At 37.0% G+C, this 16,582-nt stretch overlaps 2 protein-coding genes across 2 annotated transcripts in view; one reads left to right on the forward strand and one right to left on the reverse strand.

Moving 5' to 3' along the window:
* The window catches only part of FBXL13 (F-box and leucine rich repeat protein 13), a 199,372-nt gene that overhangs the window by 63,455 nt on the left and 119,335 nt on the right, over positions 1-16,582 (forward strand). Inside the window, exons 7-8 of the mRNA XM_002919670.3 lie at positions 6,512-6,607; positions 9,499-9,631. Coding sequence (XP_002919716.2) covers positions 6,512-6,607; positions 9,499-9,631 — 229 coding nt within the window. The remainder of the gene's footprint in view (positions 1-6,511; positions 6,608-9,498; positions 9,632-16,582) is intronic.
* Positions 1-16,582, reverse strand: part of LRRC17 (leucine rich repeat containing 17) — a 95,257-nt gene that overhangs the window by 61,936 nt on the left and 16,739 nt on the right. The window lies entirely within an intron of this gene.

The following is a 16,582-nucleotide window of genomic DNA, read 5'->3' on the forward strand; positions in this document are numbered from 1 at the left end:
TAATTTGGTGCAACCACTGTGGGAGACAGTATGGAGGTTCCTCAAAAACTCAAAAACAGAAATACCAAATGATCCAGTAATTTCACCACTGGGTATTTACCAATGAAAACACTAATTCAAAAAGATAGATGAACTCTTATGTTTATTGCAGCATTATTTACAATAGCCAAGATATGGAAGCACCTACGTGTCCATTGATAGTTGAATGGATAAAGAAGATGTGGTGTATATAAGCAATGAAATATTACTCGGCCATAAAAAAGAATGAGATCTTGCTATGTGGGACAACATGGATTGACCTAGGAGGTATTATGCTAAGTGAAAGAAGGCAGAGAAAGACAAATACCATATAACTTCACCTAAATGCATAATCTAAACAACAAAACAAACAAAAAAAGCAGAAATTACTCATTAATACAGAAAAATGATGGTTGATGGAGGGGAGGGCGTGGGGGGATGGGTAAAATGGGTGAAGGGGAATGGGAGGTATTTGCTTCCAGTTATGGAATGAATATGTCAAAGGAGTAAAATGCACAGCATAGGGAAGGCAGTCAATGATACTGAAATAGTGTCCATGGTGACAGATCCTAGCTACACTTGTGTTGAGCACAGCATCACATACAGAGCTGTCAAATCGCTGTATTGTACACCTGAAACTAATGGAACATTGTGTGTCAACTATACATTTCAATTAAAAAAATAAATTAATTAAAAAAATAGACCTGAATTCCTGCTCCATCACATCAGTCTACATGTTATAGTGAAGGGTTCTTAGAGTCTTTCACCCTTAATTTTCTCTTCATTACAACGGGGATAAATATTATCTGAAATGAAAAAAATCCATCTGACATGCAATACTGAACAAGGTGAACACAAATGAAAGTTGATAAGCTATATTAATAACAGAGGGAAAAACATTAACGCAAAAACATTATTAGGGATAATCTTTGTGTCCTAACCAGTGAATTTTGTTAAATTTATTGTTGCTAGATGTACCTGGATAAATATTCCTCTTCTAATGTTACACTATTTATCCTCTTTTACATGCTGCTTTCCTCCTTTCCAGCCTTTATTTATTGAATTTAAAAATCTATCTGCTTTCCCCCCATTTTTATGCTTCAGAGGATATGCATTCTATTTCTACTATTCCAGTGGTTTCTCTTAAATATCTTTAACATGTGCATTTACCTTAATAAAGCCTAAAGTGAATCATTACCTATACTTTCTTCCTCATAATTACTAGATTTTAAAACACTTGAGCTGATTACTCTCTCCAGTCTTATTAGTACTATCTAGTGATTTTATTCCACCTTGTTTTTGTACCCCACATTAGTCATAATAGATTTTAAGGTTAATGGCTTTACCCCTATACTTGATTAGTTTCTTTGCCCATCATTACTATTGCCATCTCGCTCCTTTCTTCTGATTCCACTGTCCTGTAGAAGTTCTTTTGTGAAGGGTCTATTGCAGATAAACTCTCTCAATCTTTGTTTCAAAATTCATTTACTTAATGCTCGTCCTTGAGTTGTAATTTACTTGCATGTGGTGTCGGAGACTTGTAAGTATTTTCCGCGGACTTCTGCTTTCTGTGGTTGTTAAGGTGGCATTCTTCTCACTGTCTCTGTCTCTGGATGAATTTAAAGTTGTCCTTTGCTTTTGGCCTTTTGCAATTTTACTACAATGCCATTGCATCCTTTGAGTTGCCTGTTTGGGTTTCTTTTTGCTTCTTGAATAGGAGAACATTTTGTTCTAGAACATTATCATCTGTTGTATTTTTAAATTTGCTTATATTCCATTCTCGGTTCTTTCCTTCTAGAAATTCTATGAAAAAAAATATATACACATCTAGGTTGTTGGACCTTTTCATGTTACATAATGTGCCTTGTAACCCCCTTTATTTTTCATCTCTTTATCTTTCTGTGCCTTATCCTCTGTAATGTTTGATGCATATTCCAATTTGCCAATTCTCTTATCAACTGGGTTTCATCTATTTAATTCATCCACTTAATTTTTAATTTCAATTATTATATTTTTAATTTCCATGAATTTTATTTGGTTCCTTTATCAATCTGCCCAGTCCTTTTTTGACAACAGCCTTTCTCAAGAATTTATTTTTCTTTCTAAGTCATCATCTTAATGTTTTCCTAATTACTGACAATTTGATTAAAGAAGCTATTTATTGTTTGTCTGTTGTTGACTCTTAGATTTTTTTTCCCCTCCTGTGTTTTATAATTTTTACTGAAAATTGATTTTGGCGAGGGAGGGGTTAATCTGTAGGAATCCTATACAGCGTGGTTTGAAGATGTGCCTCTTTAGAGAGAAGGTATTTATATCTGACAGATATCCCAGAGTTACAACTGAATTGGAAGCTCTTTGCATGTTAATGTATCAAATCCAATTACAAAGGTAATAAATTCACATTGGACCCCACAAGTAATTAAAATTCAAATTCCAATCCACATGATAGCTGGTCTTTGATTATAAATTCTTTGGAATTTTTTTTTTTAATCCCAGGCTAGGTACCTTAGTTTTTTCCTCACCAATAGGTAGTAGTAGTTGTTATTGTTTTAATCTTCTCTATTTAATAATTCTGGATTTCTCTATTTCCACCTTTCTGACTGTTTCTCTTTCTCTCTCTGACTCTATTAAGACTTCCAGCTTTGTACAAGCCTGTCAACTTTTTCTGTCCCTGCGTGGCCAGTGAAATCTGAAGTATATTTGTCATGAAATCTATGTGTCATGAAAAGCAGCAACCATCCCCACTATTTCCTTATCCAGAGCAACTATAGTACGAAAACCTTATTAGGAGTCTGGGTTGACAAAGATTGTGGGCCTGGGTATTTTCCTTACTTTCTTAAAAACTCAGGTATGGTTAAAAAAAAAAGTTTGTTTTGGAGAGTAGAATAGTTGTCAGGGGCTGTGGGGTAGGGGAAATAGGGAGAGGTCAGAAAAAAGGATACAAATTTTGATGAAGGGTAGTTGGAAGAAAGGTAGGCAGGGACAAGGACACCCAGTCCTAAGAGGAAACCACCCCTAAAGGGATTTTACACCACCCTGGAAAGAGCCCACCACCCTTTGCCACGTGACAAAAACCTGGTTGGATGACAGGTGCAGGGAGGGTTAATCAGATTAAAACAGCAAGCCAATAAGCTCATAATAACCCCTAGACATAGAAACTCCGGTGGCAACCCTCTTGGGTCACCTCCTTCTTTGGGAGCTCTATCATTCAATATACTTTACTATCGCTCAATAAAACCTTGCTTTGCTGCCCACGACTGTCTGGTCTACCTCTTCGTTCTTAGAAGTGGCCTGACCAAGAATTGCAGTCACCGTAGGAAAAGAAATCCTCTAACAATTTCAGCCATAAGATGCATAAGGTCCGAGGATCTGATGTAAAACATAGCGATTATAGTTGATAACATTGTGTTGTATAGTTGAAATTCGCTGAGAGTAGACCTTAAATGTTCTCACCAAAAATAAAAAAGATAAATATGTGAGGTGACAGATATGTTCATTAACACATTAATTAACCTCTCCCTTTGCCCCTCCCCTGGCTCTTGGCGCAGGCATGCGCTCTCTCTCAAATAAATAAATAAAATCTTTTAAAAAATATCTTGAATTTTTATGTCAATTATAGCTCAATAAAACTGACATTTAAAAATTTTTTTAAAGAAAAATTTTTTTGGGGGGGTAAATACCTAGTAGTGCAATTGCTGGGTTGTAGGGTAGCTCTGTTTTCAACTTTTTGAGGAACCTTCCTACTGTTTTCCAGAGAGGCTGCACCAGCTTGCATTCCCACCAACAGTGTAAGAGGGTCCCCTTTCTCCACATCCTCACCAACATCTGTCTTTTCCTGACTTGTTAATTTTAGCTATTCTGACTGGTGTGAGGTGGTAGCTCATGTGGTTTTGATTTGTATTTCCCTGATGCCAAGGGATGCTGAGCATTTTTTTCATGTGTCTGTTGGCCATTTGTATGTCTTTATAAATGTATGTTCATGTGTTATGCCCATTTCTTGATGGGATTATTTGTTCTTTGGGTGTTGAGTTTGATAATTTCTTTATAGATTTTGGATACTAGCCCTTTATCTGATATGTCATTTACAAATATCTTGTCCCATTCCGCAGGTTGTCTTTTTAAAAAAGATTTTTTTTATTTGTCAGAGAGAGAGCACAAGCAGGGGGAGCGGCAGGCAGAGAAAGAAGCAGGCTCCCTGCTGAGCAAGAAGCCCCATGTGGGACTTGATCCCAGAACCCTGGGATCATGACCTCAACTGAAGATGCTTAGCCAACTGAGCCAGCCGAGTGCCCCAATTGTCTTTTGGTTTGTCTACTGATTCCTCTGCTGTCCAAAAGTTTTTTATCTTGATAAAGTCCCAATAGTTCATTTTTACCTTTGTTTCCCTTGCCTTTGGAGACACATGTAGCGAGAAGTTGCTGTGGCTGAGGTCACAGAGGTTGCTGCCTGTGTTCTCCTCTAGGATTTTGATGGATTCCTATCTCACATTGAGGTCTTTCATCCATTTTGTGTCTATTTTTGTGCATGGTGTAAGGAAATCATCCAGTGTCATTCTTTTGCATGTGGCTGTCCAATTTTCCCAGCATCATTTGTTGAAGAGACTGACTTTTTTTCATTGGATATTCTTTCTTGCTTTTTGAAGATTAGTTGATCGTAGAGTTGAGGGTCCATTTCTGGCTTCTCTGCTCTGCTCCATTGATCTATGTGCCTGTTTTTGTGCCAGTACCATACTGTCTTGATGATTAAAACTTTGTAATAGAGCTTGAAGTCTGGAATTGTGATGCCACCAGCTTTGGTTTTCTTTTTCAACATTTGGGGTCTTTGGCTTTTCAGGGTCTTTTCTGGTTCCACATGAATTTTAGGATTATTTGTTCCAGCTCTGTGAAAAAAGTTGATGGTATTTTGATAGGGATTGCATTGAATGTATAGATTGCTCTAGGTAGCATAGAAATTTTAACAATATTTGTTCTTCCAATCCCTGAGCATGGAACATTTTTCCATTTCTTTGTGTCTTCCTCAATTTCTCTTATGAGTGTTCTGTAGTTTTTTGAATACAGAACCTTTGCCTCTTTGGTTAGGTTTATTCCTACTTATCTTATGGTTTTTGGTGTAATTATAAATGGGATCAACTCCTTAATTTCTCTTTTCTCTGTCTCATTTTTAGTGTATAGACCCAGCAATTGCACTACTAGGTATTTACCCCAAAGATACAAATGTAGTAATCTGAAGGGGCACCTGTAACCCAATGTTTATAGCAGCAATGTCCACAATAGCCAAACTACGGAAAGAGCTCCAATGTCTACCAACAGATGAATGGATAAAGAAGATGTGGTATACATACACAATGGAATACTACTCAGCCATCAAAAAATGAAATCTTGCCATTTGTACATGGCTGGACCTAGAGGGTATTATGCTAAGCGAAGTAAGTCAATCAGAGAAAGACAATTATCACATGATCTCACTTGTATGTGGAATTTAAGAAACAAAACAGAGGATCATAGGTGAAGGGAGGGAAAAATAAAACAGATGAAATCAGAGAGGGAGATAAACCATAAGACTTTCTTAACCAAAAGAAAAAAAAACTGAGGGTTGCTGGAGGGGACGGAGGTGGGGGATAGAGTAACTTGGTGATGGACATTAAGGAGGGTACGTCAAGGGCACCTGGGTGCCTCAGTTGGTTAAGTGTCTGCCTTTGGCTCAAGTCATGATCCCAGGGCCCTGGGATTGAGCCCTGAGTCAGGCTCCCTGCTTCATTGGGGGGGGGGGGGTACTTCTCCCTCTCCCTCTGCCCCTCCCTGACGCTCGAACTGTCTCTCTCTCTCTCTCTCTCTCAAATAAATAAATAAAAGCTTTTGTTTTTTAAAGGAGGACATGTGATGTTATGAGCACTGGATATTATATAAGACTAATGAATCACTGAACTCTACCTCTTCAACTAATAATACATTATATGTTAATTAATTGAATTTAAATTTAAGAAAGGAAATCTTTTTAAAAAGATTTGTTTTAGTATTTACTCATATTTTGTACCAAGAGGATTTGCAGGTTTTCTAGTCTATTATTTTTCCAGAAATTGGAGCCAAGACGGGTTTACCAATCTTTCCTAGGAATCCTTTAGCTTTAAAAAGACTCTAGTTAAGTTCAGCAAGCAATCATTGAATGCCTTCTACGTAACAGCTACTATTTAGGGAAATCACTCATTTGCTAGCAGAAAGCCGGTTTCTGTCAGAATATAAATGTGCCTATCTTCTTCCCCATCCTTCTGTGACTATCAATTGCAAAGATCACGTTATAACAAAGGCATCATCAGTTAAGTTCTAGTACTTTAGATAAAATTCCTACGTTCAGATAAAATTCCAGAACTTAAACCCCAGCTACACAATATGGATTACATTATCATCGTTAACAACAGCAAAAAAAGGTAAGTGGCAGGGTTGCACCCAAATTCACATAATTTTCAAAGTTGTGTGTTTCTCTTCTTTGTGTTTAGATTTTCACCTACCTCACTTTAAGAGATATAGTAATATGTGGTCAAGTTTGTCACTCCTGGATGTTGATGACGCAAGGAAGCTCATTGTGGAATAGTGTAAGTAGACACTACTCGAAGCTATGTCTTTATTCTAGTTCTTAGAGGAGAACAGCCTGTTATAAAGCCAACTGTACTAGGAACTCTTTTTCCCTGCTCTCCCCGTGGGGCCACAGAAAGTAGGTGCATTTGTTTTTCTTTTGTCCAGGCACAAGCCCGAAGAATAAGATAGAAAGATAGTAATGTTATTTTAAGAGATATATTATCAGTGTTTTCTAATTTACATGGTAGAAATAAATTGAATATTCTTTTTGGATGGAAACATATCTCTGTTATATCTGAGTTAGACTTAACATTGCCTAGCTCAGGATGCTGCTGAGATAAATTGAGGAAATGTAAGTAAAGTGCTTACTATGGAGTCTGGCATATAGGCAGCACTCAATAAATATTAGCTCCAGTATAAATATTACTGGTTCAAAAAACATAACAAAGTAGCACATAACATGAAGTAAAGGAAAAAAAAACTGAGCATGAAATGGGGCTAAAATATACAACATGTAAACAAAGCTTGTTTGATAGGGTGTCTGCATGTACACAGACACACATACACTCTGGCATTTTCTAATATGGACTTCTATCTCTACACTGTTCTTGTCATTGTACTATTTTTATACTACTCTTGTAACCTAGAATTTCTCATTGCAATGAGACACTGGGGAGAGGTCTCCACCAACAACAAAAACATAAGCATAAACGAGACACCTGGGTGGCTCATTTGGTTAAGCGTCTGCCTTCGGCTCAGGTCATGATCCCAGGGTCCTGGGATGGAGCCCCATGTCGGGCTCCAGGCTCAACGGGAAGCCTGCTTCTCCCTCTGCCTGCCACTCCACCTGCTTGTGTTCTCTCTCTCCAAATAAATAAATAAATAAATAAATAAATAAATGAATGAATGAATGAATGAATGAATAAAAAATCTTTTTAAAAAGTAAGCATAAATTGTCCTTGATGACTTCTCTTTTCTGTTCCTTGGATGATACTTTAATCTCTGTAATCATCTATGCCATCAACCAGTGTTGCGGTGGCAACATTTTCCCTGTTTCCTCATGTCCAGTCAGTAGCTGACTTTACCACCCTCCTTAATAGCCAGTGATCAGAGGAGTAATGACATCACTCAGACTGACCTATGAATAGATGGCTGGGACCATTCAGCATAAATTCTAAAATTTAGACAAAGAAACTAAGGTGCCATTCATAAATCAAGTCAACATCTTGATATCCCATCCTTGGGTTTACTGTTCCACTCTCACCTTGTGCAACGTCAAGAAGAACATGTGCTTCTGTCTCAGCTCACCCATCGTGGCTACCAAGTGTGATATGTCTGTCTTAAGTTTATTTTTAGTTTAAGGCAGTGATACTCAAACTTCAGAATGCATCAGAATTATCTGAAGGGGCTGTTAAAACAGATTGCTGATTGCCAAACCTAGAGTTTCTGACTTGGAAGGTCTGGGGTGGGGCTTGAGAATTTGTAATCAGAAGGGGGAATGAAGCATGAGAGACTATGGACTTTGAGAAACAAACTGAGGGCTTCAGAGGGGAGGGGGGGTGGGGGAATGGGACAGACTGGTGATGGGTAGTAAGGAGGGCACGTATTGCGTGGTGCACTGGGTGTTATACGCATGTAATTAATCATGGAACTTTGCATCAAAAACCAGGGATGTACTGTATGGTGACTAACATAATATTATAAAAAATATTANAGGGATGGACTGTATAGTGACTACCATAATATAATAAAAAAACATTAAAATTTAAAAAAAAAAGAATTTGTATTTCCAGCAAGTTCCTGGGTAATGCTGATGCTGCTGGTCCCAGGACCATACTTTGAGAATCACTGGTTTAAAGTAATAAATCTCTTTCTTATGTGACAGATCAGGGATGTTACTTTTTGCTTTGGAAAGCCTGTAAAGAATAAAAAAATGAATCCAAGTGATCTGAAAGAGAAAGAATATGTGCAATATTAAGATCAGAACAAATCCTGCAGAAGCCTGGCAGGAAAAGCTAGCACTTTTGCCCAGAGACCTCACTAGATAAAGTTGGAGAAAATATGAGCCCTTGTCAGTGAAGGAAAAGCCTCTTAGGAAGTTAAGTTTCTTTACGTTCAGCAAATTCTACATTGTCCTTCAACTTCTATTAGTTTTACCTCATTTGTGAGTGCTCAAACATGGCACAACTATAACAAACATTTTAGCACAAAGAATAACTTTGTTCATATGGCAATGAGAGATTGGAAGTTCATAAACGTAATCTTTTCCCTGAAAGACATGATTAATACTACGATATCAATGCTATTGTTTATCAACTGGCCCCAGCCACTCGGAGCTCCCCTAAGACTCTGTGCTCTTCAATATTACATATAATCAGCCAGGTACACTCTGGTCATCTTTCCTTTTTCCCAGACCTCCCTCCTCCAAATTGTGAGTTAGGAGAAGGCCACTCTAAACACCTCACTCTAAATTGTCTTCCCCAGAGTCAAGAACTTAACACATCGTATATGCTCATGAATAGAGGAGCGGGCACCCATTAATAATGAACCTGGATGGGTTCATTGACACTGAAGTGGGGGGCAGTCTTGGGGCTCGCCTGGGATGATGGGAGCGGGGGTATCGAGGCCACTCCGAGACAATCAACTCTGTTGTGGGGTAGAGGTGAGACTCTTGCCCTCCCAGCTGTTGACCTGGATTGGACATTTGGAATCTGTTTGTAATTAAGCCTGGGAATGACCATGAAAAAAAAGTCTGTAATTAAATTCCAGAATGACCATGAAAACAAAGAAATGAAACAGTGAGAGATGTGATGAAGACATTTGTTTCTTGATGCTTTTAAAATATTAAAAAATTCTACATGCAAAAGATCCTTCTCATTACTTAATGTCTTTTGTTTATCCTTTCTAGATTGATTTTTCTGCAGTAAAAAATATCATCACAGAGAAGTGTATAGTGTCTACTTTGCAAAGGTGGCGTCTAAATGTGCTGCGTTTGAATTTTCGTGGTTGTGTTCTCCGATTGAAAACCTTGAGATCTGTCAGTGAGTATGTTCATTACAACTCTGTCTTGCTTTCCTGCTTTTAACTAAACAAATATAAAGAAAAATGTAAATAAAATAGAAACTTCAGTTACAGTCCATAGGTCATAAGAATGCCAATTAAAAACATTTAAAATGCTTACAATATAGTCAGCTCTTCCTGGATTGTATGCTCTGGGAGTTGGTCCTTTGGCCTTTCTTATAGACTGCTTTTTTTGTCTAGCATTTGTCTATGTATCCTCAATTCATCTACTAAAAAAAAAATAAGAATATATTCTCAATTTAAAAATTCTAACAATAACAGTAAAAGCAAAAACTTCCCTTTCTCTCCCTCAAACCCATTCACTTACTCAAAGGTACTCAATGTTACCAGTTTTCTGTTTTCCTAAAATACATTCACATATATGTGATTAAAAATACACAATTAAAATTTTTAACTTGAAAAGGATCAATCGCTTTATATTTTCTTTTATATCCTGGAAACCTTTCCACGTCAGTCCATATAGAACTGCTAAATTATTTTTAAGTACTTAAAATCATTTTCTATACTATGGATGTAGCATAATTTATTTAACTTTCCTCCTTCTGATGGACATCAAAGTTATTTCCATTTTTTCCCAAACCACTTTGTACTTTCATTGTGACATTTGTCTTTACCTTAGTCTGAGCTGTTATAATAAATTTTCATAGACTGGGCGGCTTATAAACAACAGAAACTTATTTCTCACAGTTCTGGAAGCTGGGTGTCCAAGGCCAGGGTGCCAACATGGTTCTAGAGAGAGCCCTTTTCTAGGTCATAGACCATTGTTGTCTTGTTGTATCCTCACATGACAGAGAGAGGGAGACAGAGATCTCTGGGGTCCCTTGCATAAAGGCATAATCCTATTCCTGAGAGCTCCACCCTAATTAGGTCCTGAAGGCCCTACCTCCCAATACCATTGCACTAGGGGCTGGGATTTCAACCTGTGAGTTTGGTGGTGGGGGCACATCCAGTCCATTGCATTAACCTGTATGTTGTTTAAGGTGCATTTTTTAGTTTCCAAATATATTTCCGGAAATGAAAGGAAAAAATATATTTTAAAAAGTGTACATCCATATTGATTTCAGATAATGGGAAAAAAATGCCATAAACATATGTAGATATCAACATGGATGAGTCTAGAGATATATGAGTGAAAGTAAGTTGCAGAATGATATTTATAATCTAATACCATTTGCATACAATTTTTCAATGTGCTGAGTAATAATATACTTTGTATTTTGAAAGAATTTCAATAATATATATTTAAGGGGACACACATATGTATAGAAAAATACAAAGAGCATTCACGGGAATAAAAACTCCAAATGCAGGGTAATGGTTACCCCTGAGGTGGACAGAATTGAATGAAGTGGGGAAAAGTTTCACAAAGTCTTTCTCCTCTCCTCTCTCCTCCCCTTCCCTCCTCTCACCTCTCCTTTTATCTTTCCTTTCCTTTCCTCTCCTTTTACCTTTCCTTTCCTTTCATTTTTCTTTCTTTCAGAGAGAGAGAGGGTGGGGGGAGGGGCAGAGGGGGAGAGAGAGAGAAAGAAAGAGAGAATCTTAAGCAGGCTCCACACCCAGTGCAGAGCCCAAAGTGGGGCTTGATCTCATGACTCTGAGATGCTGACCTGAGTGGAAATTGAGTCAGATGCTTAACCGACTGAGCCACCCAGGTGCCCCAAAAAGTTTCAACTGTACCTATAATTTTTTTAATTGAAAAAGTAAAGAAAATATACCAAATGGGATAATTTTGACTGGTTGCTGATGCTGAAAAAAGCTATGATTTTTATATGATGTTATTGTATTTGATTACATCTTGAAGTGTCTTCTTGGTTTTAATAGTTTGCCAGTTGATTCTTTTGGGTTTTCTAAGCAGATCATTTATTTCCATTCATTCCTATTCTTATATCTTTTCTTTCCTTATTTTTTCAGTAGCAGAGATATGCAGCCATCTTGTCTCTTTCTTTGCTCCTTTTTCATATTTTTAATGAGAATAGTGTTACATCTACATTCTACATTTAATGAGAATAGTGTTAATATTATTACATCTTTTATTTCTGGGATACACCCTATATAGGGATATAATGCTTGTTCCTTTTTCACAGCAGCCATGTTTCGCTTGTTCTTCATTCAATCTGATCATGTCTGCCTTTGGATTTTTAGGAACTATTAATTTCAGATCCACCAATACCATTCCTGCTTTGTTTTCCAGGGATATTACAGATTTTTGAAAAAAAAATCGTTTCTTGGAATTTGGGTAGTAGGAAAGCTGAAATATGTGCTTAGTCTGTCATCTTGAATGAATTTATAACTTTATTAGTAATAAAGAGTCAACAAAATAATTGAAAACTTTAATGTGCTAGCCACCCAGTTTATAGCAGCATTATCTATGATAGCCAAATTAAGGAAACAGTCCAAGTGTCCATCGATTGATGAATGGATAAAGAAGATGTGGTGTATATATACCATGGAATATTACTTAGCCATAAAAAAAGAATGAAATCTTGCCATTTGCAATGACATGGATAGAACTTGAGAGTGTTATGCTAAGCAAAATGGGTCAATCAGAGAAAGACAAATACCATATGATTTTACTTATGCAGAATTTAAGAAACAAAACAAATGAGCAAAGGGGGAAAAAGAGAGAGAGAGGAAAACTAAGAAAAGACTCTTAACTATAGAGAACACACTAATGGTTACCAGAAGGGAGTTAGGTGGGGAGAGGGGTTAAATAAGTGATGGGGAACAAGGAGGGCACTTGTGATGAGCACTGGGTATTGTATGGAAGTGTTGAATTACTGTATTGTATATGTGAAACTAATTACACTGTATGTTAACTAACTGGAATTAAAATAAAAACTTTTTTTAAAAAATGTGCTGGCCACCCACTCACTGTCTCTAGAGAAATGGACTATTAAAAAAATATGTTTTTTTAAGAAAGAAAATGGACACAAGATGCAACATTCAAAATTTTGGTTTGGCCTAAGGTTTTCATGTTAGCAATGGTAGTTGAACACTGTGAGTTTCTGAGAAATGGCAGGGCATGTATCTCTGAAGCTTCCATTCCTAGTTTGTTGAATTTTTTTTTTTTATCATAAAAGGTGTTGAATTTTGTCAAATGCTTTTCCCACATCAACTGAAATTTTTTTCTCCATTCTATTAATATATTGTTATTACATTGATTGATTTTTGTATGTTGAACTATCTTTGCATTCCTGGGACCAATCTCACTTGTTCATGGTGTATAATCCTTATAATATGCTACTGTATTTTCTTTGCTAATATTTTGTTGATGATTTTTGCATTTATATTTAAAAGGAATATTGGTCTGTAGTTTTCCTTTCTTGTGAGGTCTTTATCTGGCTTCTTTATTGGGTAATACTGGCTTCACAGAATGAGTTAGGAGCTATTCTCTCCTTTTCTCTATTTTGAAAGAGTTTGAGGATTGGTGTTATTCTTTAAATGTCTGGTAGAATTTGCCACTGAAGCCATCTGGTCCTAGGCTTTTCTTTGTTGAAAGTGTTTTGATTGCTGATTTAATATCCTTATTTGTTATAGATCTATTCAGATTTTATGTTTCTTCTTGAGTCAAGTTTGATAGCTTGTGTGTTCCTAGGAATTTGTCAGTTCCATGTAGGTAACCTAATCTGTTGAGGTGCAATTGTTCATAGTATTCTCTTGTAATCCTTTTACATTCCTGTGAAGCAAGTAGTAACACATGCACTTTCATTTCTAATTTTAGAAATGTTAGTCTTCTCTCTTGTTTTTCTTGATCAGTCTAGGTACAGGCTTGTTATTTTTTGTTGGTCATTTCAAACAACCAACTTTTTAGTTCTTTTTTTATTGTAGTAAAATATACATAACATAAAAACTATCATTTTAACCACTTTAAGTATGCAGTTTGCTAAGTGCATTCACATGGTTGTGGAATGATCACCATCCACCTCCAGAACTTTTTAAAAAAGATTTTATTCATTTATTTGAGAGAGAAAGCGCACAAGCAGGGAGAAGGGCAGAGGGAGAGGGACAAGCAGACTCCCCACTGAGTAGGGACCCCTAATGTTGGGCTCAATCCCAGGACCCTGAGATCATGACCTGAGCTGAAGTCAGATGCTTAACTAACTGAGCCACCCAGGCGTCCCCAGAACTTTTTCAAAAAAAAATTTTTTTTCTTCACTTACAAAACTGAAACTCTGAACCATTAAATATTAACTCCCCATTTCCCCCTATGCCCAACCCGTGGCAACTACCATTCTATTTTCTCCCTCTATGGATTTGACTACCTCATATAAGTGGAATCATACAATATTTGCTCTTTTGAGCCTGATTTCTTTCACTTAGCATCATGTCTTTAAATTTCACCCATGTGGCAGCTCATATCCTCCTTTAGTGAAAAATACTCCATTAGCTGTATATACCACATTTTGTTTATCTATTCATCCATCAGTGGACACAGGTTGCTTCCACTTTTTGGCTGTTGTGAAATAATGCTGCTATGAATCTGAGTGTTCAAACATCAACTTAGATTTTTATTGTTTCTATTGTTTTTCTATTTTCTATTTCATCCCCACTCCAGTCTTTATTAACCTGTTTGCATTGGATTTTCTTGCTCTTTAGTTTTTTTTTTTTTTTTTAAAGATTTTATTTATTTATTTGAGAGAGATAGCCAGCGAGAGAGGGAACACAAGCAGGGGGAGTGGGAGAGGAAGAACCAGGCTCCCAGCAGAGGAGCCGGATGTGGAGCTCGATCCCAGAACGCTGGGATCACGCCCTGAGCCGAAGGCAGATGCTTAAGGACTAAGCCACCCAGGCACCCCTCTTCTTTAGTTTCTTAAGGTGGAAGTTTAGTTATTGATTTGAGGTCTATATTATTTTAAAATGTTGGCATTTACAGCTATAACCCTCCTAGATTTTTTTTTTTAAATCTGTTTCCACATAAATACCTTTCCTGATGCCTAGACACAAAGTCCACTGGGAAGTTTGGGACAGAGAGGAAATGGGCAACATGAAGTTGCAACTTGTGTAGAGAACACAGAGGACCAAATAATAAACAATTCTGTACTATGCAATGGCATATGTTCATTATATCAGATAATGATTTATCTTATATATGTAATATATATTTCATACATTGTATTATATATAGAGATAGATCTTAGGTAGTTAATATTTTATCTGAGGTCCAAGATAGCCAAAAATACTGCCTTGAGTTTTTTGATATTTTGTGGTCTACTTAAAAATATTTAGTATTTATCTGGGGTACCTGGGTGGCTAAGTCAGTTAAGTGACTGACTTTTGATTTTGGCTCAGGTCATTGTCTCGGTGTCATATGAGATCAAGCCCCACATTGGGCTCCACGCTGGGTGTGGAGCCCGCATAAGATTCTCTCTCCTTCTCCCTCTCTCACTCTTAAATAAACTAATTAATTAATAAATAAATTCATATTTATCTAGAAGTGTAATTCTGTATTTCTTAGTACAAAAGTCTTTATCATGGAAAAAATTAAACTTGCAGGACCTTGACTTTCTAAGGAAGTAAATGTAATGCCTATCTCATCTTTATGATATTTTATTTTTTTTTAAAGATTTTATTTATTTATTCGACACAGAGAGAGACAGCCAGCGAGAGAGGAAACACAGGCAGGGGGAGTGGGAGAGGAAGAAGCAGGCTCCCAGCGGAAGAGCCTGATGTGGGGCTCGATCCCAGGACTCTGGGATCACGCCCTGAGCCGAAGGCAGATGCCCAACGACTGTGCCACCCAGGCACCCCCTTTATGATATTTTAATTTGCTAAAGATTATTTAATGAAATCAGTTTTAACTCCAGCTACCCTGAGTGTATCGAAGATAAAAACCCAATCTCAGCGATGTTTCAGCTTTTCAATTTCTTCCCCCAGCTAAGTTTAGTCAATCTATTGGTGTGTCTAGAATTACACACTTTTTTGGCAAGAAGTTAGACTTTCTGATTGTTACATTGAAGATAAATATTGGCTGATCATTTGAGCTGTCTGAATGACCACAAGAATTGTACAAAATCGTTGTCTGCAAAAACTTAAGAATAAAATTGACATTACATTGTTACCTTAAAATGTTTAAAGGCAGATGAGATGAGGGCAGGGGGGAAATGCTTGCTATAATATTGTGACAATTAAGCATGCAGAGTATATGCTAAAACACTTCAGCAAACATTTGGCAAGGGCACACAAGTGATTTGTAAGTTCAGTTGTATTGCTGTGCTTTAGAAAAGCAGATATGTTGGGGATGAGAAACTCCACTTCACTGCAATTTTTCTCTACTCACTCAGTAACTGGCAAGATGAGAGCAGTTCAGAAGCAGCTTTGACTCGTGAATATCCCTGTAGTTGTATGTTTATGTTTCTAGAATTTATAAGAGATAATATTGAATTTTTTTTGAATTATGAAGTAATTTGCCAGTCTCCCTGCCCCAATTATGTTGTTCCCATTCACTTAAGCATCAATACTAATTTGTTAGCCATAGATTACATCTTTCCCTCCACTCACCGACGCCCTCCACCCCCTGAAGAAAGAAGCTTCGATGTCTCATCGAATTTAGGCAAGTAGATTTGCTTCTATTTGCCCGAGCAGGAGAAATAGATTCCTCAGAAACAGACGTTAACTGATCTCGGGTGTAAGCTCCAGAGGATGAATGGTTAGTAAGTGAAAAATCTGCACTGCTTAATGTTAAGTATCTTTCCCAAATAACCAGGCATTAGGTCAGAGATGACTCAGACTTAGGACTCAAGAGACATCAGCTTGCAGTGATCTTACTTACTTCAGAAATATTAGGGAATTTGAGGACTAGTAGGAAAGTTCAAAGAAACAAAACAAAACAGAACTTGAGTATTTATCCAAATATTACTTGAGTATTTGAATAAATACTCAAGTTGCTTTAAACATGTATGGTCAAATATGTG

This window comes from Ailuropoda melanoleuca, chromosome 1 (assembly GCF_002007445.2).
Source record: "Ailuropoda melanoleuca isolate Jingjing chromosome 1, ASM200744v2, whole genome shotgun sequence".
Classification (NCBI taxonomy): Eukaryota; Metazoa; Chordata; class Mammalia; order Carnivora; family Ursidae; genus Ailuropoda; species Ailuropoda melanoleuca.